This window comes from Paroedura picta, chromosome 3 (assembly GCF_049243985.1).
Source record: "Paroedura picta isolate Pp20150507F chromosome 3, Ppicta_v3.0, whole genome shotgun sequence".
Lineage (NCBI taxonomy): Eukaryota > Metazoa > Chordata > Lepidosauria > Squamata > Gekkonidae > Paroedura > Paroedura picta.
Window position 1 is genome coordinate 172,691,036 of NC_135371.1, and position 13,757 is coordinate 172,704,792.

General features: G+C 53.8%; 1 protein-coding gene across 7 annotated transcripts in view; it reads right to left on the reverse strand.

Moving 5' to 3' along the window:
- Window positions 1–13,757, reverse strand: part of ATP2B3 (ATPase plasma membrane Ca2+ transporting 3) — a 112,681-nt gene that overhangs the window by 15,913 nt on the left and 83,011 nt on the right. For 4 of the 7 annotated variants that reach the window (XM_077329664.1, XM_077329665.1, XM_077329666.1 and 1 more), the window contains 4 exons: window positions 11,825–12,038; window positions 11,452–11,663; window positions 9,423–9,530; window positions 8,496–8,678 (listed from right to left, as the gene is read on the reverse strand). In XM_077329664.1, coding sequence (XP_077185779.1) covers window positions 8,496–8,678; window positions 9,423–9,530; window positions 11,452–11,663; window positions 11,825–12,038 — 717 coding nt within the window. Of the gene's footprint in view, window positions 1–1,661; window positions 1,816–8,495; window positions 8,679–9,422; window positions 9,531–11,451; window positions 11,664–11,824; window positions 12,039–13,757 lie in introns of all 7 variants that reach the window. The other 3 variants (XM_077329668.1, XM_077329667.1, XM_077329669.1) reach the window with 2 other exon arrangements.

Genomic DNA, 13,757 nt, shown 5'->3' on the forward strand with positions numbered 1-13,757 from the left:
TTAACTTAAATGATCCACAGTCTTTTCGGCCATCTCCTGCCCCTCTCCGTATCTGCGGCCCACCCTGCAGATTTGAACCAGTTTTCGGTCCCATTTCGCGGTCTGTGCTAACTGAGGAACGAGAATATCTCTGTGCTATGAACTAACATTTGTTTTCTCCCCTTCTCCTAAAGTATCCTTGAAAACATGATTTGGAGAAGAGGCTGGGAAATGTTCCGCTGAAGGTCGCCAGCTCCCTTCACTACCCGTCATCCGATTCTGCATTTCACTACCCGTCATCCGGAGAAAAGGGATCAGCCATGAAAACCGCTTTCATTTGTACTGTAGAGATGTCCAGAGGTGCCGCTTTACAACGGCTGCCTAGCAGGCCTTCACAATACTTCCACCTGGGGCCCTTTCAGGACACTCAAGTACGCAAACGTAAACCGGTTTCCACACTGGTTTAAATGTGAAATCTGGATAATATTGGATAATGCACTTTCAATGTGCCTTTGCAGTTAGCTTTACCTGTGCAAAATAGCACGATCTACTTGTAAAGTGCATTGGAAGCGCACTATCCAACATGTGCGGAAGACCATGGAAAACCCCTGATTCCTTCCTTCCGTTCATTTCCCTGGAGGCTGTACAGAGCCTACGCCCGCCGGCATGAATCAGTCATCGTACATTGAATCCAGACCCAATGAACGTTGACCCTTATCACGGGCATGCAGAGGATGACTCAGGATTGAGCGCAGACATATTTAGTCCGGTCCTGTTGGGCGACTTCCTGGCCGTTCCGGAAACTTCCTCCGAGCCCCCCCCCCGCTCCCGCTCCCGCTGATCGCTGCCATGCAACAGTGAGCGACACACACCAAAACACCACAATAAACACCAACCACCATTGAGATGTGCGGCTAGGCTGTCGAAAGGAGGCTGGATCCCCAGCTGGCGACACTGCCCCGTCGCTTCAGTGCCTCGGACTGAAACGCACAGGCCCCCCCTCCCCGCTCCCCGCCAGCTGGGGACCGGACTGTAGTCCACTCGGAACCGGCAGCCACGGACAGAGAAGGTGAAAGAGGCGAGCAAACCAAGGAGAGAAGAGGTGCGAGTGGCTAAAAAAAGGAAGGGGCAAAGCGCAGGTTGGCTCTATGGCTTTATAGAAGTTGCACGTCCGGCGTGACTGAGACCGGACGGAGAGAAAAAAAAAACTGAAAGAAATCATATTGCAACCGTGACTTTGGCAACGAGGGACCGGGAGGAAGGGAGGGACCGGGAGGAAGGGAGGGAGGGACCGGGAGGGAGGGAGGGACCGGGAGGGAGGGACCGGGAGGAAGGGAGGGAGGGACCGGGAGGGAGGGACCGGGAGGAAGGGAGGGAGGGAGGGACCGGGAGGGAGGGAGGGACCGGGAGGGAGGGACCGGGAGGGAGGGAGGGACCGGGAGGGAGGGACCGGGAGGGAGGGACCGGGAGGAAGGGACCGACCGGGAGGGAATGGACCGGGAGGGAGGGAGGGAGGAAGGGAGAGGGGAGCGTGAGGTTCGGGCGGACAGAAGAGAAGGGAAGGGGGGTATCGAAGGAGGGCAAAAACAGGAGAAGGGAGTATATATATATCTTTTTTTTTTCTCTTGGTTTTGTTTGGTTCCGTTTTAAATCACAAGCAGTAAGAGGAAATCAAGACTCACTCCCGGCACCGGCGCTGGCATTTGCGGCGGAGAGAATTACGTGAGTGGGGGTAGAAATATTGGTTACATCGTGTAGTTGGCTGAGGACGGAAGAGCGTCGTCGTACGGCCCCCTGAAAGGAGCCGCTTCTCTTGAAGGTGCTAACTACCTCCATCTGCAGGAGAGAAAATGAGATAGAACATTTGGATGGCAGCGGCAACGGGGGGGGGGGGGGCTGCAGCGGAACAGCACGTGCCAGCCGGAATTGGCCATGCTGGGGTTCTGGCCTGGCGCCGCGGATTAGAAAGCGTTACGTGCCGGAGGCCAGCTGGGGGGTCACGGGCACCACACTGACCACTCGTCGATGGATAGAGTAAGTTGCACCAGCAGGAGATCGAGGCAACTGGACATCCCCGAAGGGCTCCCCTTTATAAACACTTTACGGGATTCGAACCAGTGGCCCCCCAATACCAAAATCATTGGGGAGAAGTCCAGTGGGACAGAATGAGCGAATTGTGAACCATCCTTCTCGGGGATTGTTGTTTGTTATGATATATCACAAAGACCAAAATTATAACTCCAGGGGGGGAAGGGAAAGGATACTGAAATATAAAACGAAATTTCGTGGAGAATTCGGCGTCACCAGCTCTGGAGGAATGGCAGGACGTCGGGCGAGGGGGCGAAGTTTTTTAACATGCAGTTCGCTATATATACTTTGACAGCCATGCAAATCTATGGAACGCGCTGGTTTCTTCCCAGCTTTCGGACACGACAGCTAGGCTGTGTGACCCGACACCAGAGAGTTAGACGAGGATATGAGACTCGTTCAGAAGACGAATCGGGGACTGACCGGGGACAGGGGGCTGCCTGAGCCCACCCCAACAGTATCCCCAACAGTAGGGTTAGAAAAAAGAGCACAACAAACAAACAAACAAACCCCACCCCCGATGATTTTTTTCATGTATCGCATCATAATAATTTTGGCTGTTTCTTTCCTCGCTCAAACTTTCTGGTTTTGCTTCTCCTGACCAGGGGCACATTAAAGCTAAACAAAACCAGGAATAGGGGACGACCTCCCCCACTGCCACAAATCTTGTTAGACCTTAAGTTGATCCTGGACTCTTGGTGGTGTACGAGCCAGCTTAGTGTCGTGGTTCAGAGCGGCGGCTTCTAATCTGGTGAGTCGGGCTTGATTCCCCGCTCCTCCACGTGCAGCCAGCTGGGTGACCTTGGGCTCGTTACAGCACCGATAATGCTTTTTCTCACAGAGCAGTTCTGTCAGAGCTCTCTCAGCCCCACCTCCCTCACAGGGTGTCTGCTGTGGGGAGAGGAAGGGAAGGCGATTGGAAGCCATTTTGAGACTCCTTTGGGTAGAGAAAAGCGGCATATAAGAACCAACTCTTCTTCTTCAGTGATATCAGGGCTCTCTCAGCCTCACCCACCTCACAGGGTGTCTGTTGTGGGGAGAGGAAGGGAAGGTGATTGTAAACTGCTTTGAGACTCCTTTAGGTAGTGAAAAGCGGGGTATAAAAATCAGCTTTTTTTCTCTGCTGCTGCTGCTTTTAGTGCTGTGGATATTCATTGTGCTCTTGAACTATTATTTCGGTTGGGTATTCCCCCCTCTCTCTCCCTTTTTTCAGCATTGTGTTTCCATGTGTGCCTTCTCCCTCGGCCAGTTTGGTGTAGTGGTTAGGAGTGCGGACTTCTAATCTGGCATGCCGGGTTCGATTCTGCGCTCCCCCACATGCAGCCAGCTGGGTGACCTTGGGCTCGCCACGGCACTGATAAAACTGTTCTGACCGAGCAGGAATATCAGGGCTCTCTCAGCCTCACCTACCTCACAGGGTGTCTGTTGTGGGGAGAGGAAAGGGAAGGCGATTGTAAGCCGCTTTGAGCCTCCTTCGGGTAGGGAAAAGCAGCATATAAGAACCAACCCTTCTTCTTCCGAAGTCAATACTTTTCACACATTTCCCACGGAAAAAAGCAAAACGAGGAATCTGAGGACATTCTTGCGGGGAGGTCAGAAACCTTCTCTTTCACCCTGGATCCCAAAAGAACCTATTGTTTTGTATGCATACTCAGCACGTACAAAATAAAGTATTTCATGATACATTTAAAGATGCTCAGCTATATATTCGTTTCGTTGATTTTGTCTCAGCTTTTTGGTTACCTCCCCCCCCCCCTCCTTTTTTGGGTTGCACATCTATGCTTTCGGGCTATGATCAACACACGTCCAGGACCTGGTATGTGGCAATTGTCTTGTGTGTTCTTTTCGGAAAGAAAAGCAGGGTGTAAATACATTAAATAAAGCCGCACATCACCCAAGAAACCATGGGTGCCACAAAGAACTTGGCTGCAGTACAACTGTGGGTCACTGGAATCAAATTACACCATTCTGGACTGGGATTGATCTTCTCAAATAGAACATGCAACATGTAGAATCCTAGAATCATAGAGCTGGAAGGGACCTCCTGGGTCATCTAGTCCAACCCCCTGCACTATGCCGGACAAAAAGGATTTCTATTCCGTAACCGGCATCTGCCCTGAACCAAATCTTGTCAGATTTTGGAAACTAAGCAGGATCAGCCGGGGTTATTAAATCTGGCCAAGAAAGTCCACGGTCACTAAGCAGAGGTAGACAATGCTAAACTACCTCCGCTTGTCTCTTGCCGTGACCTGGGTGGTCACTCCGGTTAAGATTTGGGAAGCTAAGCAGGGAAGGCCTAGTTAGACCGGTGGGGACACCCAGGAAACTGAGACTGGAGAGGCAAGAATCCCCAAATAGATGCAGACTCCCCGGAACGGCTCTCGACGAGGCGGCCTCTTGAGCTAATGGAGAACTGCACCTCACTGCGTCGTAGGGAAGACTGGATAAGAACTTAAAGGCCGATGGGATTGGGGGAAGGTTCTAGCTGGAGGGAGTCTGAACCACCCCAAGATGGCCCCCAAGATGGCAGGCCCAACAGGGGCAGGTCTATGAAACGGGATAAAATACAATAAATGGAGGAGGAAAGGCAGGTTTGCCCGCCGTGATCCAGTTGGAACTCTCCTGCTGGTGCAAATGGGATGAGCAGCCGGAAGCACAAGGTTCTCCGTTTCGAGGCCAGCAGGATCCTCGGACAACGTGCTCCGAACCTCAAGGAAGCACTCCGCTCCCCCACCCCTCCTCTCCTCCCCGGTTATTATGGTTCTCGGAAGAGGCTTCTGCTTGGCAGGGAGTTACGGAGAGCTGTTAAATCGGGCGGCTTTGGCGTACCGCCCACCTTGAAAGAGCAAAATGGATTTAGTGGTCAGGCAATGACGGGCCGTGGTCAGGGGACAAACAGTTGAGGGTTAAGCCTGCCGGGAAGCCATGCCCCGCCCCCACCGTGGAACCCCTTTCCCTCCCTGATATGTGGGGAGGGGAAAAATCGGGGGGGGTGTTAGCCGATATTCTGGGGGTCCGGGATCTGTGGGCTCTATCTGCATCTCTGACACAGGGGTGGTGTGCGTGGGTGTGTGGTTATTGGGTTAGAACAGGGGTAGTCAAACGGCGGCCCTCCAGATGTCCATGGACTACAATTCCCAGGAGCCCCCTGCCAGCATTCGCTGGCAGGGGCTCCTGGGAATTGTAGTTCATGGACATCTGGAGGGCCGCCGTTTGACTACCCCTGGGTTAGAAGAAGAAAGAGAGGGTGGGGGCGCTAGAGAATCTTCCTTCCCTCTTTGGGGGGGGGGACGACACACCAGAATTTTGCAATAAGAGGGAGGGCTGGATGCTGGAGAGGGGTCAGGAGGCAGGGGTCTCAGGCCGCCTTCCCAGCTGCTCAGGGGCAACCGGGATTGCTTTTTCATCCACGAAGCCAGCGACTTTGACACGGCACATGCCATGGGTCATCTCCCATCATGCTCCACCAGGCCTGGGCACATCTGAGACCAAAGAATGTTAACTCTTAAGGCAAGACCCCCCCCCCACAACCCGACTGGACGGTCTAAAGGGGGGGGAAAGAGACTTGCAAGGCTTTCCCTCTTTCCCTCCCACTCCGGTAAGGCAGTTTGAGGAAGAGGGAAAGGAGGGACAGGGGAGGGAAGGGAAGGGCTGCAACCAGAAAGCATGTTAGAACACAGAAAGCTGGACATGGGAGTCTCAGGACCGTGGCTCTGACACGGACCCAGGTGGGGGTGCTTTGTGCAGAAACCCTGTCGAGGTTTGAGGCGGAACAACCTGTCCCGGAGAGACTTCCTCTTAGTTCTTGGCCCCTTCCGCACACATTGGCGAATGTGTTTTCAAGTCGATCTTACTGTTCCGCACAGGAAAAGCAAGCTGCAAATGCAGGCTGAAAGGGCATTATCCTATGTGTGCGGAATGAATATCCCAACGTAAGACGGATGGAGCGTGGGGACAGGGTCTCAGCTGATTGCTTAGTTGACATCTGAGCTGAGGGTGCCCCGCCCATTTCCCCCCAATTTTGACAGATTTATGTTGTTCTCTGCATTCCACCCCCCCCACCCAAACGAATGGTATCTGTGTTATCAAACAAATGGCAGCCTCATACGCTAAACCCGTTATTCCCGTTCGGTCCCTGAATCTGTTAAACATCTTCATTATGCTGTTTACTAATTTTGTGCTAATTTACTCCCTAACTATATGTATGGACCGGTAATCCCCATTGCCTTGTCTCTGGGGAAATGTGCCTGTACACGAAAGCTTACTTCTTGAATAAAATTTTGTTGATCTTCAAGGTGCCTCTGGATGCGAACTCGGTTCGTTCCAGGGTGTGATTCCGCCTGCATCACTGATTGTCCATTGATTTTTCCGTGCTGCCCAGCAGGACACTGAGAATCTTGGCTTGGTTTTGTCCTTCGCCCCCTCCACTAACTGGACAAGTTTCTGGCCCTCACATTTGCAGAGATATGCCTTGTTTGATCACAACCGTTTATCTGCTTTAGACTGAGTCTCCAAGAAGGCTTCCCCCCTGATTCTTTTCAGTTAATTTCTGCTTCAAGTCAAGGGACAGGAGCCCTTGAAAGGGAATTTGAGAGGGGATGTGAGCCGGGAGGACAGCCCTGGGGGTCAGAGCCTGGGAATGGTGAGCTTTGGGGAGGGGAGGGGCTTCAGTGGGGTATAATGCCCTCGAATTAGAGGTCCCAGGTTCCTTGGAGCTGTCCCTGGGGATGCCCATAACGAGAACGGGAAGGCATGCCGGACATTAACGTGACTTGCCTATATGATCCAGAAGGGCAAAAACTCTATGGTAGAATTAGCCTCTAACTATAGAGTTTTGTCCCTAAACCAGAGCATCCCCCCCTTCTGGTGGCCTGTAGGCATGTCATGTTAATTTTTTCCCCGGGGGGGGGATAATTGGGGAGGGAGAGGTGTGAACTAAATGCGGGGGCCGGGGAAATCCTACACAGGGGCCTCCCTCCAAAGCCGCCCTTTTCTCTAGGGGGACTGATCTTGGTTTGCCTGTATGATGGAGGGAACATTTTACTCTCCCTCTGTAAAGTGTCCTGCCAGGAGAGAGATGGAAGTTGATTCAGGCTGAAATCTGTAGAGAGTAAGACGTCTCCAGGTGCCTTGGCAGCGTTCCATAGGATTGCACAGCGTTTGGAGTAAAGGGGGCGGCACATGCTTATAATCATAGAATCCTAGAGTTGGAAAGGAACTCCTGGGTCATCTAGTCCAACCCCCTGCACCATGCAGGACACTCACAACCCTCTCGCTCATCCACTGTCACCTGCCACCCCCTTGAACCTTCACAGAATCAGCCTCTCCCTCAGATGGCTACCCAGTCTCTGTTTAAAAATCTCCAAAGATGGAGAACCCACCACCTCCCGAGGAAGCCTGTTCCACTGAGGAACCGCTCTGACTGTCAGGAACTTCTTCCGGAGGTTGAGACGGAATTTCTTTTGAATTAATTTCATCCCATTGGTTCTGGTCTGTTCCTCCGGGGCAAGAGAGAACATATCTGCTCCATCCTCTACCTGGCAGCCTTTTAAATACTTGAAAAGCTCCCCCAACCTTTCCTCCTACATCTTGGCCTCCAAACCCCTCCCCATCTTTGTTGCCCTCCTCTGGACACGCTCCAGTTGGTCTCCATCCCTCTTCAACTGGGGTGCCCAAAACTGAACACAGGACTCCAAGGGAGGCCGAACCAGAGCAGAGTAAAGCTTTAGACGGGAGACCCGAGACAAGAGACTGACGTAATGCCAGGTAGGGCTCCTGGCCACCGATCTGCTGCCTGGACAATGTTTATCGCTGATTAAACCTGATTTGCGGGGAGTTATGCTAACTGTATAAAAATCTGTGTCCAGGACACTGGAATTGGGAAAGAGCCTGACTGTCACCTTTTAACGAGCATAGAAGAATTCTCTGGCCTGGTGTGGAAGAATTCTCTGGCCTGGTGTGGTGATCATTTGGATCCCTGTCTCACAATGATCGCAAACAAACTAGTCCCTATTAATGGGTATATCTCAGAGATAAACTGCAATAGAAGGAAGATTCCAGGTGGCAGCTGGAGGTTGGCCTCCCAATTTTATAGGCTCCTGTGTTTGAGCACTGTGTTTATTTGCTATTTCTGCCACAAGGGTATTGATTGGCATTTGGGGTCTCTGTCTCTGTCTCTGTCTCTGTCTCTGTCTCTGTCTCTCTCTCTCTCTCTTTCTCTCTCTCTCTCTTTCTCTCTTTCTCCCTCTCCCCCCTCCTTCTGCCAGGCACGAACCCTGGGGGGAAACCGCCATGTCCTGAGCAGGGGTAAGAGACAGAAGAGACCTCTACCCCCTCCAGTCGCCGCTCAAGCAAAGGAAAAGTTGGGTGGGTGGAGGGAGAGGAGCACGCTCGGGAGGGATCGGGCGCGGACCGGCTGGGCCTCGTACCTGGGTCTGGATGCGGTTAAGGCCCCGGAACCAAAGGATCTGGCCACGGCGCAACTCCCGCTCCGCGTGGTCGATCTCCTCCTCGTCCTCCGCCATCTCTTCGTCGGTGATTTCATCCTTGCCGGGGCCGTGGCCCGCCTCCTTCAAGCACTTGAGCTGGCTGGTGGGGATGCTGGCAATGACCTGTCAGAGAAGCAGGCGTCTGTTCAGCGCCCCTGCCCAGTTTGCCCTGGGAGAACTTCACCACCCGGCCCAGTTGAACCCGGATTTCCACTGGCTGGTTGAATTCAGATTCCCATTTCTCCCGTCTTTGCCTCGCCTTCCTCCGCCTTGGCCCAGGAACTGGAGCAGGTATTTCTTCACTAAAGAGCCAGTTTGGTGTCGTGGTGAGGAGTGCGGACTTCTAATCTGGTGAGCCAGGTTCAATTCCCTGCTCCCCCACATGCAGCCAGCTGGGCGACCTTGGGCTGGCCACAGCACTGATAAAACTGTTCTGACTGAGCAGGAATATCAGGGCTCTCTCAGCCTCACCCACCTCACAGGGTGTCTGTTGTGGGGAGAGGAAAGGGAAGGCGAATGGAAGCCATTTTGAGACTCCTTCAGGTAGAGAAAAGCAGCATATAAGAACCAACTCTTCTTCTTCTTCTTCTTCTTCTTCTTCTTCTTCTTCTTCTTCTTCTTCTTCTTCTTCTTCTTCTCCTTCTCCTTCTCCTTCTCCTCCTCCTCCTCCTTCTCCTTCTTTGCCACTGTCCCCCAGCAGCCCTTAAAACCTTGTGGCACAACTTCCTTCCCCCTTGTGAGAGTCCAGCCGCTTTTCCTTTTGGCCTGTTGTCAAATTGACCAGGGGGGGCCCGAATTCTCGTACGAGGAAGGCATGTGCCGAACGTTGTGGAGCGGACGAAATGCCCGGAAGGCGGGTTTCCTTACCTGTCCCCAGACGAGCTCTCCGACGCCCACAAAGAGACACCACAGCCACTGTTCGGCGTTCAGTGGGGAACAGCTGAACGGCTTCCCCCCGAATTGCACAATGACTATCTGTGCAGAAAGGAAAACAGAGAGAGAGAGAGAAAATCTAGTGGGTTGGGGCCGGAGACAACTTCCTTCATGAAAAACATCAGGAGAGCCTTGCTGGGTCAGACCAGGGAGGGTCCCCTCCAGTCTCACCCAGGGTCCAGCCGACGGCTGGCCCCTGGTTGAGTCTGGAGGGGACCCACCCTGGAGGGCCAACTTCACATGAGAGAGGCTGAGGCCTTTCACTGAGGTTGTCACCAGGCTATGGCTTTCAGAAGTTCACTGCCTCTGAATGTGGAAGTTCCCCTTAGTCACTATGGCTAGTAGCTATTGGCGGAATTCTCCTCCAGGAATCTCTCTCATTTCCCGTTTAAAGTGGTTGGCTCCTTTGTCCATCACTCCACATCCTGAACCTCTGAATCCCAGAGCCAGGAGGCAACCTCAGGGGAAGGCCTCGGCCTCTCTGCCCTATTGCTGGTCCCCCAGAAGAGCTGGTGGGCCACTGTGCAGGATGGGATGCTGGACTAGACAGACCGCAGAAATGGCTGCCCCCCCTTAAAATCAGCCACACAGTGCAGATTCTCTGGCCGTGGTGGCAGCTGCTGCCCAAGGAACATTTTTTTAAAAACCCTGCAAAGCCAATCAAATCTCCGATGGTTGATCAGAAGCCTGGCTGGGCAAAAACTCTCCTTGGCTCCTCCCACTTCCAGAAATGGTGCTGGTGGATGCCATGGTGCCCACGGGCCCTCTGTTGGGGGCCCCTGCCTTACACTGCCCATTTTTGGGTCAAAGGCATTTTTTTTGCTTGTAGTTCTGTGAAGCGCTGGATATCTTGCAGGGGCATGCACATACACACACGGTCCATTTGGAGAGCCAAGTTTGGTGTAGTGGTTAGGAGTGCGGACTTCTAATCTGGCATGCCGGGTTCGATTCTGCGCTCCCCCACATGCAGCCAGCTGGGTGACCTTGGGCTAGTCACAGCACTGATAAAGCTGTTCTGACAGAGCAGTGATATCAGGGCTCTCTCAGCCTCACCCACCCCACAGGGTGTCTGTTGTGGGGAGAGGAATGGGAAGGCAACTGTAAGCTGCTTTGAGCCTCCTTCGGGTAGGGAAAAGCGGCATATAAGAACCAACTCTTCTTATGCCGAAAGGGCCCATTCCCTCCTTTCCCCCTCAATGTATTTATTTATTATTTAGATTTTTATCCCGCCACTCTCCGAAGACTCTTGGCGGGTTACACGAAGACAAGTTAAAGCCCCATTAAAATAAATCATAACCCCCAATTCCATTAAACCCATAAAAACCCATAAAACGGCAGCATAATCCCCAATCCTCCCCCAATTTACAGTCAGACCACCACAGGTACAGGATCGGAGAGTGGAATAGCACTGGCCGGAAGAGGGGCCCCAATTGTCCCTGAAACACAGCCTCAACCAAAGATAGGGCGGAAGAGCTCTGTTTTCCGGGCCCAGCGGAACTGCACAGGCCCTGCCCAACCTTCAGTGCCCATACATTCCCCCTTCCCCCTCCTCCCAGGTCAGTGGTTCTCCACCTTCCTAACGCCGCGACCCTTTCATACAGGTCCTCATGTTGTGGTGACCCCCAACCATAAAACTATGCAAGGGTTCTTTCACAGAAATTAAACCGAAACAGGCCAATGGCATGAAGATCCATTGTTTATGACAGTATATAATTTGGGTTTTTTTATCTGGTGTTTCTCAGTTCCGTTCTGCCTCTTGTCCCACCATGCTGATCTCGCTCTTTCCCGCTGCTCCAGACAGACGAACGCTCTATCTCGATCTACCCCGCAAGGCTGTTGTGTAGACGGCGCCCTTCCCCGGCCAAGCATTCCCTGCCGCGACCCCTGTGAAAAGGATCGATCGACCCCCAAAGGTTGAGAACCACTGTCCCGGCTTCCCCTGTCAGTGTCCTCCCGCCCGTACCTGTATACCGAAAGTGCCCAGCACGATGCTGCAGAAGATGGGGTTGCCAAAAATGCCGTCGAAGACGTTGCGCTCGCCGTGGATTTTCCGGGCGTTGATCTCGTTGAAGAGCTGCATCATGACAAAGGTGTTGAAGATGATGGTGTAGTGCTCCGAGGACGGGGAGTGCAGGGGGGCGTTGCGCCCGCTGTCAATGTCGAAAAAAACCTCGCCTGCAAAGGGGTCGGGGGTGGGGAGGGAGCAAAGGGGCACATCATGGGAGAGATACCAGGCTCAGCCCACCGGTGGCCTCTCTCTGTCCTTCCCGCCCTCCCTCCCCTCCCCTTCCCGCCCGCCCGCCCTCCAATCCCGGATCAGCACCGTGAGGACCCACCCACAAAGAGGAGGGTGAAAATGATGGTGAGCTGGTACACGGCGTGGCCCAGGATGTTCTTCATCATGGTGCGCGAGATGAGGGGCTTGTTGCGCCCGTACGGCTTGCGCAGGAGCAGGGCCTCCGTGGGGGGTTCGGTGGCCAGAGCCAGGGAAGCAAAGGTGTCCATGATGAGGTTGACCCACAGCATCTGCACGGCTTTCAGCGGGGAGTCCTGGAAGAAGAAGAAGAAGAATGATAAGAAGAAGGAGGAGGAGGAGAAGGAGAAAGAGAGGAAGAGGAAGAGGAAGAGGAAGAGTTGATTCTTATATGCTGTTTTACTCTCCCTGAAGAAGTCTCAAAGTAGCTTATTGTTGCCTTCCCTTTCCTCTCCCCACAACAGACACCCTGTGAGGGAGGTGAGGCTGAGAGAGCTCTGAGATTACTGAAGAAGAGCTGGTTATTATATGCTGCTTTTGACTACCAGAAGGTGGCTCAAAGAGGCTTACAATTGCCTTTTCTTTCCTCTCCCCACAACAGACACCCTGTGGGGTGGGTGAGGCTGAGAGAGCCCTGATATTCCTGCTCGGTCAGACCAGTTTTATCAGTGCTGTGTGGAGCCCAAGGCCACCCAGCTGGCTGCATGTGGGAGAGCGCAGAATCGAACCCGGCATGCCAGATTAGAAGTCCGCACTCCTAACCACTACACCGGAGTGGAAGCAGCATCAACATGGGTGTCCGTGCCACTGAGTCACAGTTAATACTTGGCCAGACCGGAAAGGGATGTGCGTGTTCCGCAAGGTGCAGCTGTTCCGCCAGGCCTTTGGTTGAGGCCGAGGCCTATTTAGCATCTGCTGGCCTCCCCATCCAAATCCACCTGCTTACATTCTGTAGCCATCCCCCATACCCTCGGAACGAGAGATGGAATGGGCAAAATTATTTGTCGCAAATGTTATTTCAACATTGATACTATTTATATTACTTCTGTGTTTATATTTAAAACCTGTAATCCACCCTGAGTCATGGGGAAAGGTGGCATTTAAATGAAACAAGAAGACCCTTAGGGGAGCTGGAATTCCGGGGGATCCCCAGGCCCCACCTGGAGGCTGGCATCCCTGACCCTCAGTGGGGTCCAAGGCCACAGAGCCCCCCCTCCCAAGCAGCCCTTTCCTCCAGGGGAACTGATCTCAGCAGTCTGGAGAGGAGCTGGAATTCCGGGGGATCCCCAGGCCCCACCTGGAGGCTGACATCCCTGACCCTCAGTGGGGTCCAAGGCCACAGAGTCCCCCCTCCCAAGCAGCCCTTTCCTCCAGGGGAACTGATCTCTGCAGTCTGGAGAGGAGCTGGAATTCCAGGGGGTCCCCAGGCCCCACCTGGAGGCTGGCATCCCTGACCCTCAGTGGGGTCCAAGGCCACAGAGTCCCCCCTCCCAAGCAGCCCTTTTCTCCAGGGGAACTGATCTCTGCAGTTTGGAGAGGAGCTGCTATTCCAGGGATCCCCAGGCCCCACCTGGAGGCTGGCATCCCTGACCCTCAGTGGGGTCCAAGGCCACAGAGTCCCCCCTCCCAAGCAGCCCTTTTCTCCAGGGGAACTGATCTCTGCAGTCTGGAGAGGAGCTGGAATTCCGGGGGATCCCCAGGCCCCACCTGGAGGCTGGCATCCCTGACCCTCAGTGGGGTCCAAGGCCACAGAGTCCCCCCTCCCAAGCAGCCCTTTCCTCCAGGGGAACTGATCTCTGCAGTCTGGAGAGGAGCTGGAATTCCAGGGGATCCCCAGGCCCCACCTGGAGGCTGGCATCCCTGACCCTCAGTGGGGCCAAGGCCACAGAGTCCCCTCTCCCAAGCAGCCCTTTCCTCCAGGGGAACTGATCTCTGTAGTCTGGAAAGGAGCTGGAATCCCAGGGGATCCCCAGGCCCCACCTGGAGGCTGGCATCCCTGACCCTCAGTGGGGTCC